The 14,292-nt window shown below is 50.0% G+C and overlaps 1 protein-coding gene across 3 annotated transcripts; it reads left to right on the top strand.

Moving 5' to 3' along the window:
- The first annotated feature begins 789 nt into the window (after positions 1-789).
- MAPK13 (mitogen-activated protein kinase 13) lies at positions 790-12,783 on the top strand. 3 transcript variants are annotated; one of them, XM_075722318.1, is made up of 12 exons: positions 790-932; positions 4,741-4,870; positions 5,245-5,303; positions 6,432-6,540; positions 7,602-7,631; positions 8,072-8,119; positions 9,035-9,149; positions 9,497-9,568; positions 10,094-10,173; positions 10,653-10,731; positions 12,000-12,173; positions 12,523-12,783. In XM_075722318.1, the coding sequence occupies exons 1-12, from the start codon at positions 814-816 to the stop codon at positions 12,600-12,602; spliced, it is 1,095 nt and encodes a 364-aa protein (XP_075578433.1). In that variant the 5' UTR covers positions 790-813; the 3' UTR covers positions 12,603-12,783. The 3 variants fall into 3 exon arrangements, with proteins under 3 accessions (XP_075578433.1, XP_009490914.2, XP_075578434.1); XM_009492639.2 differs by having other exon boundaries at positions 11,997-12,173; XM_075722319.1 differs by lacking the exon at positions 7,602-7,631 and having other exon boundaries at positions 11,997-12,173.
- The last annotated feature ends 1,509 nt before the right edge of the window (positions 12,784-14,292 follow it).

Here is a 14,292-nt window from a genome sequence, read left to right as displayed (position 1 = left end):
CGTGGTACTGGTAGGCACAGCGGTGAACTTGGGCTTTGCGCTGTCAGGAGCCCCGAGAAGGGGGTCGGACCCTGCTGCAGGAGGTGAAACCAGACCCAGCGACGCCTGGGGCACGAACAGTTCTCGGGATGGTCCCATCTCGCGGCTGCTCCTGAACCTCCTTGCTGCAATCACCTGGATGAAGGTGGAGAACCTCAGCCTGCTTTCACCGCATCCCCGCGCTGCTGGGAAACCAGGCTCGGGAGAAAATCACCGCGGCTTCCTCGCTCTTCTGTGGATGTAACACCCTGGTGTCCTTCGTCACGAGCCTGGAGCTGCCCTCCATCAGCTGGAAAGAAGAATGTCCCCGCTCGTCTGACAAGGCGCTCTGGCTTGTCCCCCAGATTCCCCGGCTCGACAAGTCCTTACTCATCCGCTTGTTCAGAGCAGGGATTTCACGAGACCCCCTCCGAGCCCCACGAGGACATTTCTTGGCTGGTGGCCCGGTGGCAGCAGGAGCCGTAGGTGACGGCGGGGCTCCCGGAGGTGTGCCTGCCGCGGGGCTGGGCGCTCTGCTCCTGTGGCGGAGTCCAGAGGCACCTGTACAAGACTGAGGCGTGTCGGGAAACTGATGTCTCACCTCCCCAATGTGGAGGCGGAGGGAGGAGGGCCCAAAGACATGTCCCTTCACGTTCGCAACAGCTGAAAACGGAGAAGGAAACTCGCTAGAGCATTTTTTACCAGCGCAGGAGGCTTCGCCGTCCCACTTTCACCCCAGAAGCCCTCCCGTACTCCAGTACTCTGGGGGGGTGGCAGTCCCGCACCCGCCGGGTGATGAACATCGCAAGGAGAAGAGGCTTTTACAGACAGGAGGTGAACAAAACCCTCTGGGAGCTGCCCAGGAGATACACGTCCCTTCACCCGGTGGGGTCCGGAGCCTACGGCTCGGTGTGGTGAGTGGGGTCCTGCCTGCGCCGCAGGCAGCAGCAAGGGGCGAGTTGGGGGTGTTGAAAGTGTCGCGCCGGGGAGGAAACGAGGAGGTGCCTGCCGGCACCCCTCCATTAGGAAGGGCCATTTGCATGTGTGAGGAAGGCGGGTTTGCCTCCTGCCCCGGCACGGGGAGCAGGTTGGAGACTTGGTTGCTTGAAGAAACCGAGATGTTTTGTCCTGTGGTCGCTCCGGGTGGGCAGAGGGGGGAAAGTTTCCCACCCGAGCTCGCCTCGGCGGGTGTCCGTAGGCAGCGGCTCGAGGACCAGGTAGGCAGGGCTGCCAGGGGCAGCTCGGGCTGTCACTCGACATTGGGGGTCAGGCAGCTTTGGAGCTGCCTTGGTCTCAAGCTTGCATTCGGGGAGGATTTCTGTCTGGCAGCAAAGGCGGGGAAAAAATACCTGGGTGTCTGAAAGCAATTTGTAAATGATGAGAGTTAGGTGCTGGAACAAAGCTCCGAATCTCTGGGGACGGGGGCTGCAGCGTGTCCTTGCTGCTTACTCCAAGGCAGCTGACGCTGGGCTGCCTGGGAAAGGAGCTGGGCAATGCGGCCCCCACCTTGATCCTGCTTCCAGCTTGAAATCATAAAATAGATAGAAATTACTGTAAACCAGGATCAGTAACAGTCCGGGACTTCCTTCCCGGCAATGCTAATCCTAACCTATGAGAGAGCAGCACGAGCCGCTGTTAATTAATCAGTTGGGCAAAGGTGCCTGTAGTGAGAGCAAGAAGTCAGATCTTGCTTGGTTTACATTGGCGAACCGGAGGAGACGAGCAATTTTTTGAAAGGTTAAACATGAAGCAGCCCATTGATAGGAGCTGAACGGAGCCCTTGTTTCATAACATGCTGAGCTAAAAAAAAAAAAAAAAAAAAAAAAGAAAACCCAACCAAAAAAAGGTGTGTCCCCTTTTGTAGGTGCTGGGCAAAGTCTATCTGCCGGCTGTCACGGCACGGATCCAGAAACCCTGGGGCCCAGGTTCTGTCCTTGCCTATTTACAAAGAGGCACCCAGTGTTTGCTTTCCCCACTTTGCAGTCCAGGTGCATTTAAGCTTTGGAGATCTTTAAATGAGTCCTGCAAAATCAGGCAAGACTAAGCTTGACTTTTTTATTCTACAGTGTTTTCTGGTTTTTATCCTAAGGGAAAGCAGGAAGACTAAAAGAAAATAAAGACAGGACAAAAAAGGGAAGAGGGAAATCCTTGCAAAGTTTCCTTGCCCACTGAAAAAAACCAAAACAACAATAAGCTCAATCTTTTCCTGGTCCCTGTGAAAGCCTCGGCTGCTCTGGAGGCCTCGGGGAGGGAGGGATGGGTGTTGGAAGAGGCCCGGGGGGTGGTGGTGTCCATGGACAGTGCTCGGCAGGGAGGGTTTGGTGCCAATTCCCCAATTCCCATACAAAGCAGAGGTGGAAGCGTGCAGAGTGAGGATTTGCTGTCCTCTGCTGGGAATTGCTGGGAAGCCTTCCTATCGCAGCATTATTCGGAGCTGCTGGCTTTTATACCTCGAGCAGCTGAGAAACTAACTTGGGAAAAACAGCAAAGATGTGTTTCTTCCCTCATTAATTCTGCCAAAACCTGTAGTGATTCGGCTTCCGACTGAATGTAAATGTGGAAGAGTCATCTTCTGACCCTTCCAACACTGGCCTTGCCGATCTCTGCCTGCCCGGTGTTATCCCGAACTTCAGCCATTCATTAAACCTGTGCTGTGCCAGCTGAATTAACTCTTAGCTGTGCCTCATGGCAAGGTGAAAGTAATGCTGTTTGTGCTGGGCAGGCTGCAGCTCCATCAGCGTGGAGCGGTGGGGTTAGGCGCTCCGTAGGCCAGCGGCTGGGAAGGCAGGTAAGAACACACACCCTTGGATTAGGAAATCTGCCTTGGAATTCTGCAGAAGCTGTTTGACTACGCGGTCCGAGTCCTTTCCTCTTACTTCCCTGGCTCCTCGGAGAACTTTACACTGAGCTGTCCCCTCTGCTGACACCTGCTGAAGTCCTGAAACTGAGATAACTCTTTGCTGTCCTAAGATATCCCGAGCCGTCTCCAGCCTCGTGTGGCTGTTCCAGCACTTCCTTTGCTTTTCCTGGCTGAATGCATTGACGAAATCGCCGTCACACCTCCCGAAGGATGTGTCTGTTCTTGTCACATGCAACTTAGAGCAACTGGGAGGGAGGGAGCTCGGTGGCCAAGAGCAGGGAGATTGCCCGGTGGTATCGGGGAGGTTGTCTCTGCTCCCTAGATGAGAGCTGCTGATAGCCCGGGCTGCCGGAGGACGCACCACAACTGATCGCTTGTGGCTGACAGCTGGAGAAAGCTGTGCAAGAGACTTCCAAGATCTGCAGCAAGGAACTGATAACCCCTCCTCAGCATTGAACCAAAGGGAAAGCCACGCGGAGCGGGATATTCCCACCTCTCCTAATGCAATCAGCCCTAAACCCAGCAAAACGCGCTGTTTGATTGCGTTGTTATAGATGGCATTTTCCTGTTTATTTATGAAGTCTTGCCTCTGAGTGATGGCCCTGGAGGTCATGGTAACGTTGCTTTACAGCTTTATGGTACCTGCCCCTCCCTGTCTCGGATCCTCCGAGAGCCTCGAGGAAGGAGCGGTGGCTGGAGCCTGGCAGTCGGGGACCGTGGCGGGGTGAATCGCGTGTCCCTCCGGAGGAGGAAGCAGGGGAAATGTGTCTGTGCGAGGCTGGAGGATGCGCGTAAAGCGCTAATGCCGGCGTTCACGTGGGCTCGGTTACCCTGTGCAGCTAAAAGCCGTGGGACTGACCGTGCTGATTTATAGCCCTTCTGTTTCCCCAGGAGGCGAGATAAGGATTTACAAAGCGGCGGGAACTGCTCTGAAAACCCACACTGCGATTTGGCAAGGAAAACCCTTCCTTTCTTCATCTGTTTGCCTCTTGGAGGGGTCAAGGAAGGGCTGAGACACCGATGTGTAATGGGGTGCACAGAGAGCCCCTCCCCAGAAAACACCACCGAGAATCCCGAATTACAGCTGTGTCTGCCCGAGGACCTCCCTCCCCACTTCTTAGCTGGTGAAACCTGGGGCCTGATCAAAGAGCCTCCAGAAGCGGGGAAAGCGTCGTGGGATCGCCCTGTTATTTACTGCAAACAATAAATGTGACCAGAGGGAATAACACGTCTCCAGCGACGGCTGTTGTACCGTGTTTTCATTAGCTTTATGAAAGACTCCCATTTTCAGCCAGACCTGCTTTTACACAGAAGCATACGTACAGCATCAAAGATCCCAAATGCAGGAGAATTAGTTCCAGCAGCCTGTATTTTCAGTGCGTGACATCCACTGACTTTGCTCCAGAATACAGTGAAGGCGGCTGACGTACCTTAAAAGACAACAACCTCCAAGCAGATGGCAAAGCAGGAATTGCTTTATTCCCTTATCTCCATGCGTTAGGGAAGGAGAAGGCAGAGCTAGAACTAATCCTGACCTTTAACCATTTGTGTTTCCCTCTTCTCATGGCTCTGTTAGCTCCAGCTCCTTTCTGCAGGTTAAGGGGAGCAAAGATGAGCCACTGATACTTTGCTTGGTATCCCACCCAGTCCTCCAAAGAGCACGGGCTGTGCTCTGCTACCCAAAGTCACCCAGGGTAACGTCCATGTGTGCAGAGCTCCGCTGGGTTTCTCAAAGGCCCCTTCTTTGCTGTTCTCCTGCAAGCTCCAGAGTTAGCTCTTCTCTAGGAGAAGACCTTTGGTATTGCAAAATTTGTTAAAACACACTGCCAATGTCAGAACTGGCTTTTATTTGTTTGCCGCAGTTCAGCCATAGACAAGAAGACAGGGGAGAAAGTGGCTATCAAGAAGCTCTGCCGCCCGTTCCAGTCGGAGATCTTTGCCAAGAGAGCGTACAGAGAGCTCATGCTGTTGAAGCACATGCAGCATGAGAACGTAAGTACTCATTTCTCTCCGTTCCTGATGAAACAAGGGGGTTTTCTTGCCACCTGGGAGCAAGTGCTTTCTGGTGGCGTCACCTTTATTTTAATTGAGAGGTCCTGACATTTGGCACATGCGAGCAGTCTCGGGGTTTAACTGCTACCTGTCTGCTGCGCCCAGTTGGCACCAGGCTGAAGCAGATGTGTAATGGGTGCTCCCATGTATTAGTAAGAGGAAAAGCAGCTGCGTGGCATTGTGAGGAATCCTTGGATTCCTCGGATGGAGTTCTCGGTGCTCACCCACGTGCGTGTGCCATTGGAAAGCTGCTGAGTCCCACGTGCACCGCAAATGCTTTCCAGGTTTAAGTGTGGACTTCTCTTCTCCATCAGGTCATCGGGCTGCTTGATGTCTTCACCTCTGCCACCTCCTACCAGGGATTCCAGGACTTGTAAGTTTGGAGTTTGCGTTCCCTCTGTCTAGATTCAGCCATTGCCCAAGACACCTGGGACTTAGCAGCAGGGTAACAGATCAGGTTGAGGTGCAGTCCAACAGACTGAGTTGAAAAGGGGCCAGACTAAAGCCAGACATCCCAAATAACAAGGAGAATCAAAAGCACAAGTCGGTTCCCATGGCTAAAACACCCAGAATACATAAACAGATCCATGCCGTGCTCGCAGCTGGGAGAGCACAGTATATGTAGACCAAGGTATGTAACGAAGAGGCATCCCATTCCATGGTGTATCACCTGCAGCGTGATCCGTGCTAACGCGCTGCCTGTGTGACTGCTGAGCTAAGAGGCTGCACTTGGAATGGGAGAAGTGTGGTGTTCATCAGGCCCTGGGGTAATTAAACAAGAGAGTTTTAAAGATCTGGCTTGCTTTCCATCTTGATTCTGACTATTGTTGTTTGGGGGTTTTTGGCATTTCCCCTCTGTGTTGATGGTCAGGTTGGACGAGTCGTTTTCCTTTCCCCATCCTTGGGCACGAGCAGCGTGCACCTGGCTTTGGGTTTTCGGTCGACGGCTGGGTATTTAGCAGCCTGCAGGAAAAGTGTTTGAAGGTTCTCAGAGCAGTTCCTGCTGGAAGACCGTCAACTAATTAGCAGTCTCACGAGGCAGGCCAAAGGCTGAAGGAAGCTAGACGTTGCCTTCTGAGGCAGGGCTGGAGAACATTACAAAGATAAATTTGGGAGCCAACGCAGCAGTTTTGCAAGACTCTCTAAAGCTGCGCAAGATGTTTCAGCTCCCAGATGGTGTAAAGCTGTCTGGAATTGAACATCACTTGAGGTCCAAAGTAAACTAATTCAGGATAGTTAAAGTTTGGAAGATCCTTGTTCTTACTTGACGTCAGATATCTGATTTGAGGGGAGGAGAAAGGGCAATTTTCAGAGCAGGTCAAAATCCCAGCATCACTGCAGGAAATGCGAGTTAGCCAGGAACATTGTCACAACAACTTGTCTTAGTTACAGTAAGTTATGCAGCCAAAAGAAAAAAAACCCAAAACCAAGTGAGAACAAGGCTAGCCTGGTTCCCTATGTTTTTCTTCTAGACTCAGGGCCTTGTCTTACTGCCTTTTAGCTACCTGGTGATGCCATACATGCGGACAGATTTACAAAAGATCATGGGACATGAATTCAGTGATGAAAAGATCCAGTACCTGGTCTACCAGATGCTGAAAGGGCTGAAGGTAGGTGGGTCTGGAGGAGTTCAGTGACTCCCCGTGTCTCCTCTACACGTCACCTCTGGGTTGACCATAACACAACCCCCTTCCAACACTGCGTAGGAAGACTCGGGGGTTTATGGCGTCCCCTGAGAACAGGCATTTGCTGTTGAACTGCTCTTGTTCCAGCACACATCAATCAAAATGGCTGCTCGTTCACATCAGCCCATCGCGTATCGCGGCAATCGGCAGTCGTAGACCTTGCGATGGTTCTTCTGTGACAGCGGTTGCGTCGCTCTTTGACTTTGCCCAAACCCTTGGCAAAACTCTGTAGAAATGAAGAGGCTGGCAGCAAAGGGAGCTTCTGCTGAATTCCTAACAGAGGCTCCCAGGGGAGAAGACAGAGGGAATGATTTTCTATTCAACAGAATAAGGAAGGAATATGCTGCTTTAACTGGCTTCGAGAGCAGAGCGCAATCCCTGCAAACCCTGCGATGCAGAGACGATGTCTTAATGCTGCCCTCTGTGATCCTTCACCTGGAGTCAGAGCGGTGGCTTACAGGCATTAATGAGTTTGCCTTAATCACACCTTTCCCCAGATCACTGTTACCTCGAGCTTAAATAAAGGGGGGAAGAACACGCAGAAGGTTTAATTGGTGTGATAAAAGCCATGTAGTCAGTTTTTGCAACTCAAATCTGATTTCCAATTTTGCGTTTTAATTAGTGAGATTTTTTTTTCACATCGTTTAACACCCAAACCAACTTCTGTCATCTACTGACCATGTTCCTACCTGTAATCCTGATGCCTTTGTTGGACAGTTTGAAGCTGTTAGTTTATTCGCTGTAAGGAACTATTGCTCCTCTTCTGCTCTGTGCCCCTTCTTTAGACTGGCAGTGTAATTGCAAATATTGTCAGAAAGTCAGTGTGGAGATTTCTTTTCAAACTGCTTCTCTGGGGGCTGGGGACCTGCAGCAGGCTGCAGAGTTGTGTTCTCAGCAAGTTCTTGTTCGTAGCTCTCGTTTCTCCGCTGGAGAACAGAAAGTCTTGTCTGCTGGTGATCACATTGTGGTTTCTCTTTTTATTGCAGTATATTCATTCAGCCGGAATCATCCACAGGGTAAGTTCGTGTACGCTGTTACTCTGGTTTTTGTCTGTTTAGGAGAAACGTAGCTCGGTCGTAAAGTTAATAAATTCCTAAACATGGTTTCACTAATAGCCTCATCTGCTCAGAGGTCTCTCTGGTGTCCTCCCTCTTTTCCCTCCTACACCCTGTATGTGTTTGGATTTGCTCGTTTGTGCAGCGTTTTGAGGAAATGCTGCATTTTCTGACGAGCCGTGAAGCATTTTCTGATGCGTTTTGAATTAAAACTCTTTCAGAAAAAATAAAATAGTAATCTGAAGCTGTACAGTATAGCAGGCGTGCTGTCTTTGCTGTATCAATACTGGACTTGGGATGTTATGGGATCCCATCAAAGACAAGCGGAGGTTTGGCTGAGGCTCGTGTTGACGTGTTGTAAATAAAAACATCCCTTATTATTCTGCTCTTGGCTGTTGTAGGACCTGAAGCCAGGCAACCTGGCTGTGAACGAGGACTGTCAGCTGAAGGTAGGTGGAAAAGCACCGCTTTGTAGCACGTAGCATATCAGATCGTGGAGGAGCTGCTCTGCCAGCAGGAATTTGGCACCGTCATGTTCCCTCTTGCCTTCCGAAACTTGATTCAAGGCATTTCATTACTCGGCGGTTGCAGGCAGTGGGAAATAATCACCTGCTGATGTAACTTGCTGAATCAGGGCCCAAGACTTGGAATGAACATCCTGTCGCCGTAATTCCTGCAGCACGGCAGTTCGTAACGACTTCCTAAACAAATTCAGTACTGCTGAGCAATACTTGCGTTAGGTGAACGATCCCTGAAGGATAACTGGATTCAACCAAAGTTACCCTTTGGTTCTCATTGACGTGATGGTTGTGATTCCAGACAAAGTTATTTTCAGTATTGCTCTGAAGGGTTTGCTTGCAGCACGCGTTTGCGCTGTAACACATATTACAGGGAAAGGCTCCGTTGCCCGTAAAGGTTGGGTCAAGCTATGCTCATCTCCAGTATTGAGGGAGAGGCCATCCCCTGTCAGCGGCAAGGTGTTTTTATAGGAAAGGGTGAGTCGTGGTGGCCTGGGAGCATGCCTTTGCTGCCAGGTTATAGAACCACTCAATTAATAAAGCTCAGAGTTGAAAAGTAAGCTTTGAGAAAGGAAGTGACCTTCCAGGTAGCACACAGCACTGATCCTTTTGGCGGGGTCTTCGCACAACAACTGGTTTTGCAGTCAGCCTGCAATTCACGGTGGAATTAAGACAAACCTGTTAGTTCTTTGAACTGTCCTGTGGGTGGCTATGGTGTAGTTGGAGCTTCGTTATTATCTGATTGGATCTGCTTCGTTTCCTCTTAGAAGTAGATTCTCGTTTGCCTGTAGGATTTCTCTTTTGTCTCCTGCCCTTCCTTCTCCCTCTTCCTTTGGTGAATTGCAGATCTTGGATTTTGGCTTGGCCAGACACGCTGATGCCGAAATGACCGGCTACGTGGTTACGCGCTGGTACAGAGCGCCAGAAGTCATTCTGAACTGGATGCATTACAACCAGACAGGTGAGCTGCCTTGCTTCAGCGGTGTGACTGTCTGGTGACGAGCCCGGGGATCCCGCTGTCACGCCTGGGTCAAATCTCACGTAACCCTCCAGATGTTTTTCCTCTTTATCATCAGCGTGCCCTGGAGCAGAGCGAGTCCCAGAGCTGTTGCACCACTCCCAAAGCTAGTGCCTGCGGAAAATGATGAAAGCAGAGATTTTAGCAGCATAGAAACAACAGGGGAGGGTGGAAAATGGGAATGAAATTTGAATCGGTGCCTGCTGCAAGCAACAGCTCCAGCAATCATTGCTTCCTTTTTACTGTCCTTTTTTTTTATTTTTTTTTTTCTCCTTTTTCTCTCTGAACAGTGGATATCTGGTCTATTGGCTGCATCATGGCAGAAATGCTGACTGGGAAAACGCTGTTTAAAGGAAAAGACTGTATCCTTTCAAGCTGAACCTTTTCCCTGGGAGGGGTGAATAATTCTTGGCGTGTGTGAAAGGGCTTTTATGAATGAGGCTGCTGAGAAACAGGTGTCAGTCTGGTTTACCAGGAGGTAATCACAGGGACCAGCGGGTCTTTTTGGTGAGGAGAACAGAGAGAAGATAGGAGGGGGCCAAGCCACCCTTAGAAATACATCTCTGTGCTGGCCACGTGCGTTCTACATCAGCAGTCTAACCTCGCGTGGCCACAGCTCCCTCCCCAAACCTAATGGCATGTGCCCTGGCAGAGCTGTGCCAGCAAAATTCTCCGTTGATGAAAACGGCATCCCGGGAGGAGAGCCTCGGAGCTCTTTTTGCCAGTCTAATGAGTCTCCGCTTGCGTGGCTCTGTTGGGTTTGTCTCATAACCTGCTCGTAGCTCCCGCGGGTCCTCGGGCTCTCCTGCAGCCAACCCGCAGGCTGAGCTGCTGGGTGGTGTCCAGGGCTCGCTCCTGGACGGGTGATCTTTAACGCAGCCTGCCAGACCTCGATCAACTGACTCAGATCCTGAAAGTAACGGGGCACCCAGGAGAAGACTTCGTGGAGAAGCTGGAGGACAAAGCGGTAAGAAGGTTCGCTGTGGATTCAGGTCTTGCTGGCAGAGCTGTGGTGCGGAGAGGTTATCTTGGCCGTGTCTTTGAGATGGGAGAGGTGTTGCTTCCACAGCAGAGGAGAGGAGCGACAGCAGTCTTTTCCCCTTGGCAAGGAAGATGTTTCTCTCTGCTAGTGGCACATCTGATGGATTTGGCGTTGCGTTGGGAAACTGGTGTGGATTGCAGGGACTCCCGGGCGAGCTGCCTGATGCCCCAGCAAACCACTGACCTCTTCTGTTCTCCAGTTTGGCCTTTAAAGCAGGAATATTTCTGTATCTCAATTGATAAAAACAGTTCCTTGCTAACTGATCACTGAAATGTGACATCTGGGATGATTTGCTCTTCGTTTGCCCTTGCTCATCTGAGCCGTGCGACCCGAGAGCTGTATTTCCCAGTCCCCTGGCACTTGTCCACAGGCAGTAAATGTCTGTGCTTTCCTTTCTCCTTCAGGCTAAGAGTTACATCAAGTCACTTCCTAAAATCCCCAAGAAGGATTTGTCTGTGCTTTTCCCCAAAGCCAACCCGCAGGGTAAGTCATCTCCAGCGTTTCTCACGAGTTCACAGCTGGAAAGGAGGCAGGCTGACCGCCACAGCTGCGATTTTCCTTCTCCTTCTCATAACTTCTTGCTACTTCCTCCCTTGCAGGTTGTGCCCCTGCCCCTCCCCGGGGCAAATATATATGAATTAAAAGCAAAATTATTCTTTATTGGCATTAGCATGTCCATGTTCTGCTGTTCTTGGCCATTTACTTGATTTTTGTATTTTTTATTTAAACAGCCTGTAACATAAAATAGTTAAGGAAGAGGTAAACTTCTGACTCTCGTATCAACAAGCCAGCAGAGAGCGGGTGCTGGGTATAACGGGATGTCTGGGTTGTGGGATGCAAATTAAGGGATTAGGACGGTTGCATATATCAGCTCCACTTGGTGTGAGTTGGGATGAATTTTGGCCGATACTGGTTTCCAGAGCTTGTTGCTTGTAGCCAGGTGATACTGTGATCAGTACCATTTAGATAAACAAACCAGCTCTTCTTTTTTCATTCTTATTTCCCAGCCCCGCATCATAGGTTTTGATAAGGTGCTAGGAGAGCTCCACAGTCCACGACAGTAATATTTTTTTTTTTTTTTAAGAGTACAGCTTAGGTCATAACTGTATTTGAACACCTGGATCTATTGATACTTAACAGGCAGCTGAAATGTGCAATTTTCAGGGTAAAAATTGATCTCTTACAAGGAGCTCTTTTCCCAAGTAGATTAGAGGTGAGAGTGAGCAAAACTCTTCTAAAAGCTGAGAAGAAAAAAGCATTAAGCTGTTAAAACCAAGGGGGAACGAGGCCGACAGACTTGTCAGTATCTGAGTTTCCTGCCTTCCTGTTTACCAGGGATGTATAGATTTCTATATAGATTACTCATGTTAAGACTACTTTGAGTTGCAGGGGTCAGAGTGAAAGCAAATGATTAAAACTGAAAAATATCTTGAAGTTACTGGCTTGCTGTTTACGTTCTTGCAGCCCCATCCGCGCAGCAAGGCTTATTCAAGACTAATTTGTTGTTTCTGCACAATTTACACCTCCAGTCCTGTTAGTAGGAGCTCCCTGAGGCTGCTGTTAGGCAGATTTTGCATCCCTGCCGACGAGAGCTCCACGCTCCCTTGGCCAGGTTGAGGAATCTCTTTCATTTTCAGGTCTGGAGATGTAGTACTGGAAACACCGGTCCCATCACTTGCAGGGTTCATGCACAGGATGCCCATTCCCCGTCGCACCTTGCTTAGCCCTGTTCCTGTCTTCTCCCACAGCAGTGGACCTGCTTGACAAGATGCTGCAGCTGGATGTGGAAAAGCGCCTTACAGCGACGGAGGCGTTGGCTCACCCCTATTTTGACCAGTTCCGAGACGTCGAGGAGGAGACAGAAGCGCAACAGTCCTACGATGATTCTCTGGAACATGAAAAGCTTTCGATAGATGAGTGGAGAAGTAAGACGTTGATCTTCTTTAAGTTCCTGTCTAACGCGGGGCTTTCCCGCCTCTTTCCTGTGCACATGCTGAGTAAGGCTGCGATCGCCCGCTGGTGCCTCGATGATCGTGCACATCTCCCTTGCCTTGCTCTTGCTTTTATGCATTTGGCAAAGATCCCTCCACCTCTTCAGGCAGACTTTTTTTTTTTTGCCTCTCTGCTTTCTGTCTCTTCCTCCCAGCTTGTACCTGCCATACCCTCTCCACTGAGCACCTCCTCTCTGCACATATAACTGCCAAACTTTCCTTTCTCTCCTCTAAAATCACACATGCGAGTGATGTTCACGATGATTTTGTTCTGTTTTTCAAGAGCATATTTACAAGGAGATCTTGTCCTTCAGCCCCATTGCACGGAAGGACTCAAAGAAGCGAAGTGGGATGTCATTGTAGCGGCGGGCACGGCTGTAGCTGGGATTCACTTCTCCGGGATGACGGGTCGGATTTACTCCACGCTGCCGTGCTGGTGGCCGTCATTTGGCCTGAGGGACTTCTCTGTGTGCAAACACAAGGATGGCACCGTGCCGTGGGCATTGGACTTTGTTCTGCTAAAGGGGGAAGCGCCCCAAACAGTTTTTGACACAAGATAAATGTGTTCTCATTGAAACTCTTAAGTGGCAGAGTATTACCTGGTGTTTCTTTTTTGGGTTCTTCTTTCCTATTTGTCCACTTGAGAGAGCAGGGGTTTCACTGCTCCCTTCTCATTAGTCTTTCCAAGCACAGGTTTTAGTACATTAATTATGGATAAGGTAAAGAAAAAGGTAAAATTGTCTGGGAAGTGAGTCCCAAGCAAAATAATCAGAAACAGTGAAATTCAGCGTAACAAGACTTTATCCAATCTAACTCTGAGCGTGTCCCCTTTTGAGTGCTCAAGCATCCAGCACAGCAAGGTTGCTGGGAGAGTGTTGGCTCCAGGACACCATGGGAATCCAGTCGATCACGGGATCTGTGTTCAGAGCAGCTCCAGACTCTTGCTATACGCACAACTCCCTGCTAGGGTGCTTCCCCTCCGCGCAGCCGCTGCCTCCTCTTTTTTTTTTTTTTTTTCTCCTCTGCTCATTTCATTCCCTGTTTTTTGATCAGTGCTGTCTCCTCCTTACTGCTAGCTGCAGACACATCCTGGGAGTTCAAGGCCACTCTCCCGTATGGATAGAGCCGGTGTCCCGAGGAGCTGGGTTACAGTCCAACAGTCCCACTGCCCCTTCTCCCTGCTCCGCTGCGCTCGCCTCCCGCTGAGCACCCTCTCCCCGAGTCGCCCTGCCCGCTCCAGGCTGCCTTCTCTCTCCGCAGGGCTGGCGTTCCCTTGCGCAGCCCTGCGATGTGCCCCTTTATATTCTCATGCCTTCTGCCCTGCGGGATCAGCTAAGCCAGGGATCTTCTGCTTCAGTTCTCTTTTAAGGGCGTTCCTCGGTGTGAAGACACATTTAAACTGAGCCTTTGGAAAACAGTCAATTGTCGGTCCTAAGGCTCAGCTCTCAAAGTAACTAGCAAAAAGTTTGTATATTGGTGGGGAAAAGCCATAAAAATGTTGCGTGAACAATCTAGCATTAGCAGAAAGAGGAACACAATAATTCAACTCGGAGAGCACAGAAAATAATTTTGGATATCTTAGTCTCTTGGTATCAGATTAACTCCTTCGGTCAGCATCATTATAAATTGCATCTAAGATAATCTTATGAAATAGAATATCTCACAAAAACCACTACAGGCTAGACAGCATCCTTGTGAACAAGAGCTTTACAGATTCCCTTTTCTGCGCTTTCATTGAGGTTTTGCATTTCTTAATTGTCTATGCAAATTTTAATTCATTAACTTATTTAGTGAATAATTCTTGGTAGACAGAAGAAATTGCCTTCTCCGAGATGCTCGGAGTCCCTGCGTGTGACGGGGAGGGACGGGACCGTGTGGTGCTGCTGGCACTCAGCTGGCGAGAGACACGTCCCGGCCAGCTGCACCCAGCCCTGCTCCAACACAGTTTCTTTAGTAGATGTGGAGTTCTAGATGAGATAAAAACCCACACAACAATCTCCTTTTTGCTCCTGAATGTGGACAAGAAAAATTGTAGGACGATGTGAGAAAACGC

Source organism: Pelecanus crispus, chromosome 17, assembly GCF_030463565.1.
Source record: "Pelecanus crispus isolate bPelCri1 chromosome 17, bPelCri1.pri, whole genome shotgun sequence".
Lineage (NCBI taxonomy): Eukaryota > Metazoa > Chordata > Aves > Pelecaniformes > Pelecanidae > Pelecanus > Pelecanus crispus.
Note: the sequence above shows the minus strand (reverse complement) of the source record. Positions and strands in the feature narration are given on the sequence as shown.

Excerpts from the sequence above, each read along its gene's own strand:
- MAPK13 (XM_009492639.2), top strand. The coding sequence starts at position 814 with ATGAACATCGCAAGGAGAAGAGGCTTTTACAGACAGGAGGTGAACAAA. Across the intron at positions 7,632-8,071 it reads CAGCCGGAATCATCCACAGG|GACCTGAAGCCAGGCAACCT; the intron begins GTAAGTTCGTGT and ends TGGCTGTTGTAG. Across the intron at positions 8,120-9,034 it reads ACGAGGACTGTCAGCTGAAG|ATCTTGGATTTTGGCTTGGC; the intron begins GTAGGTGGAAAA and ends GGTGAATTGCAG.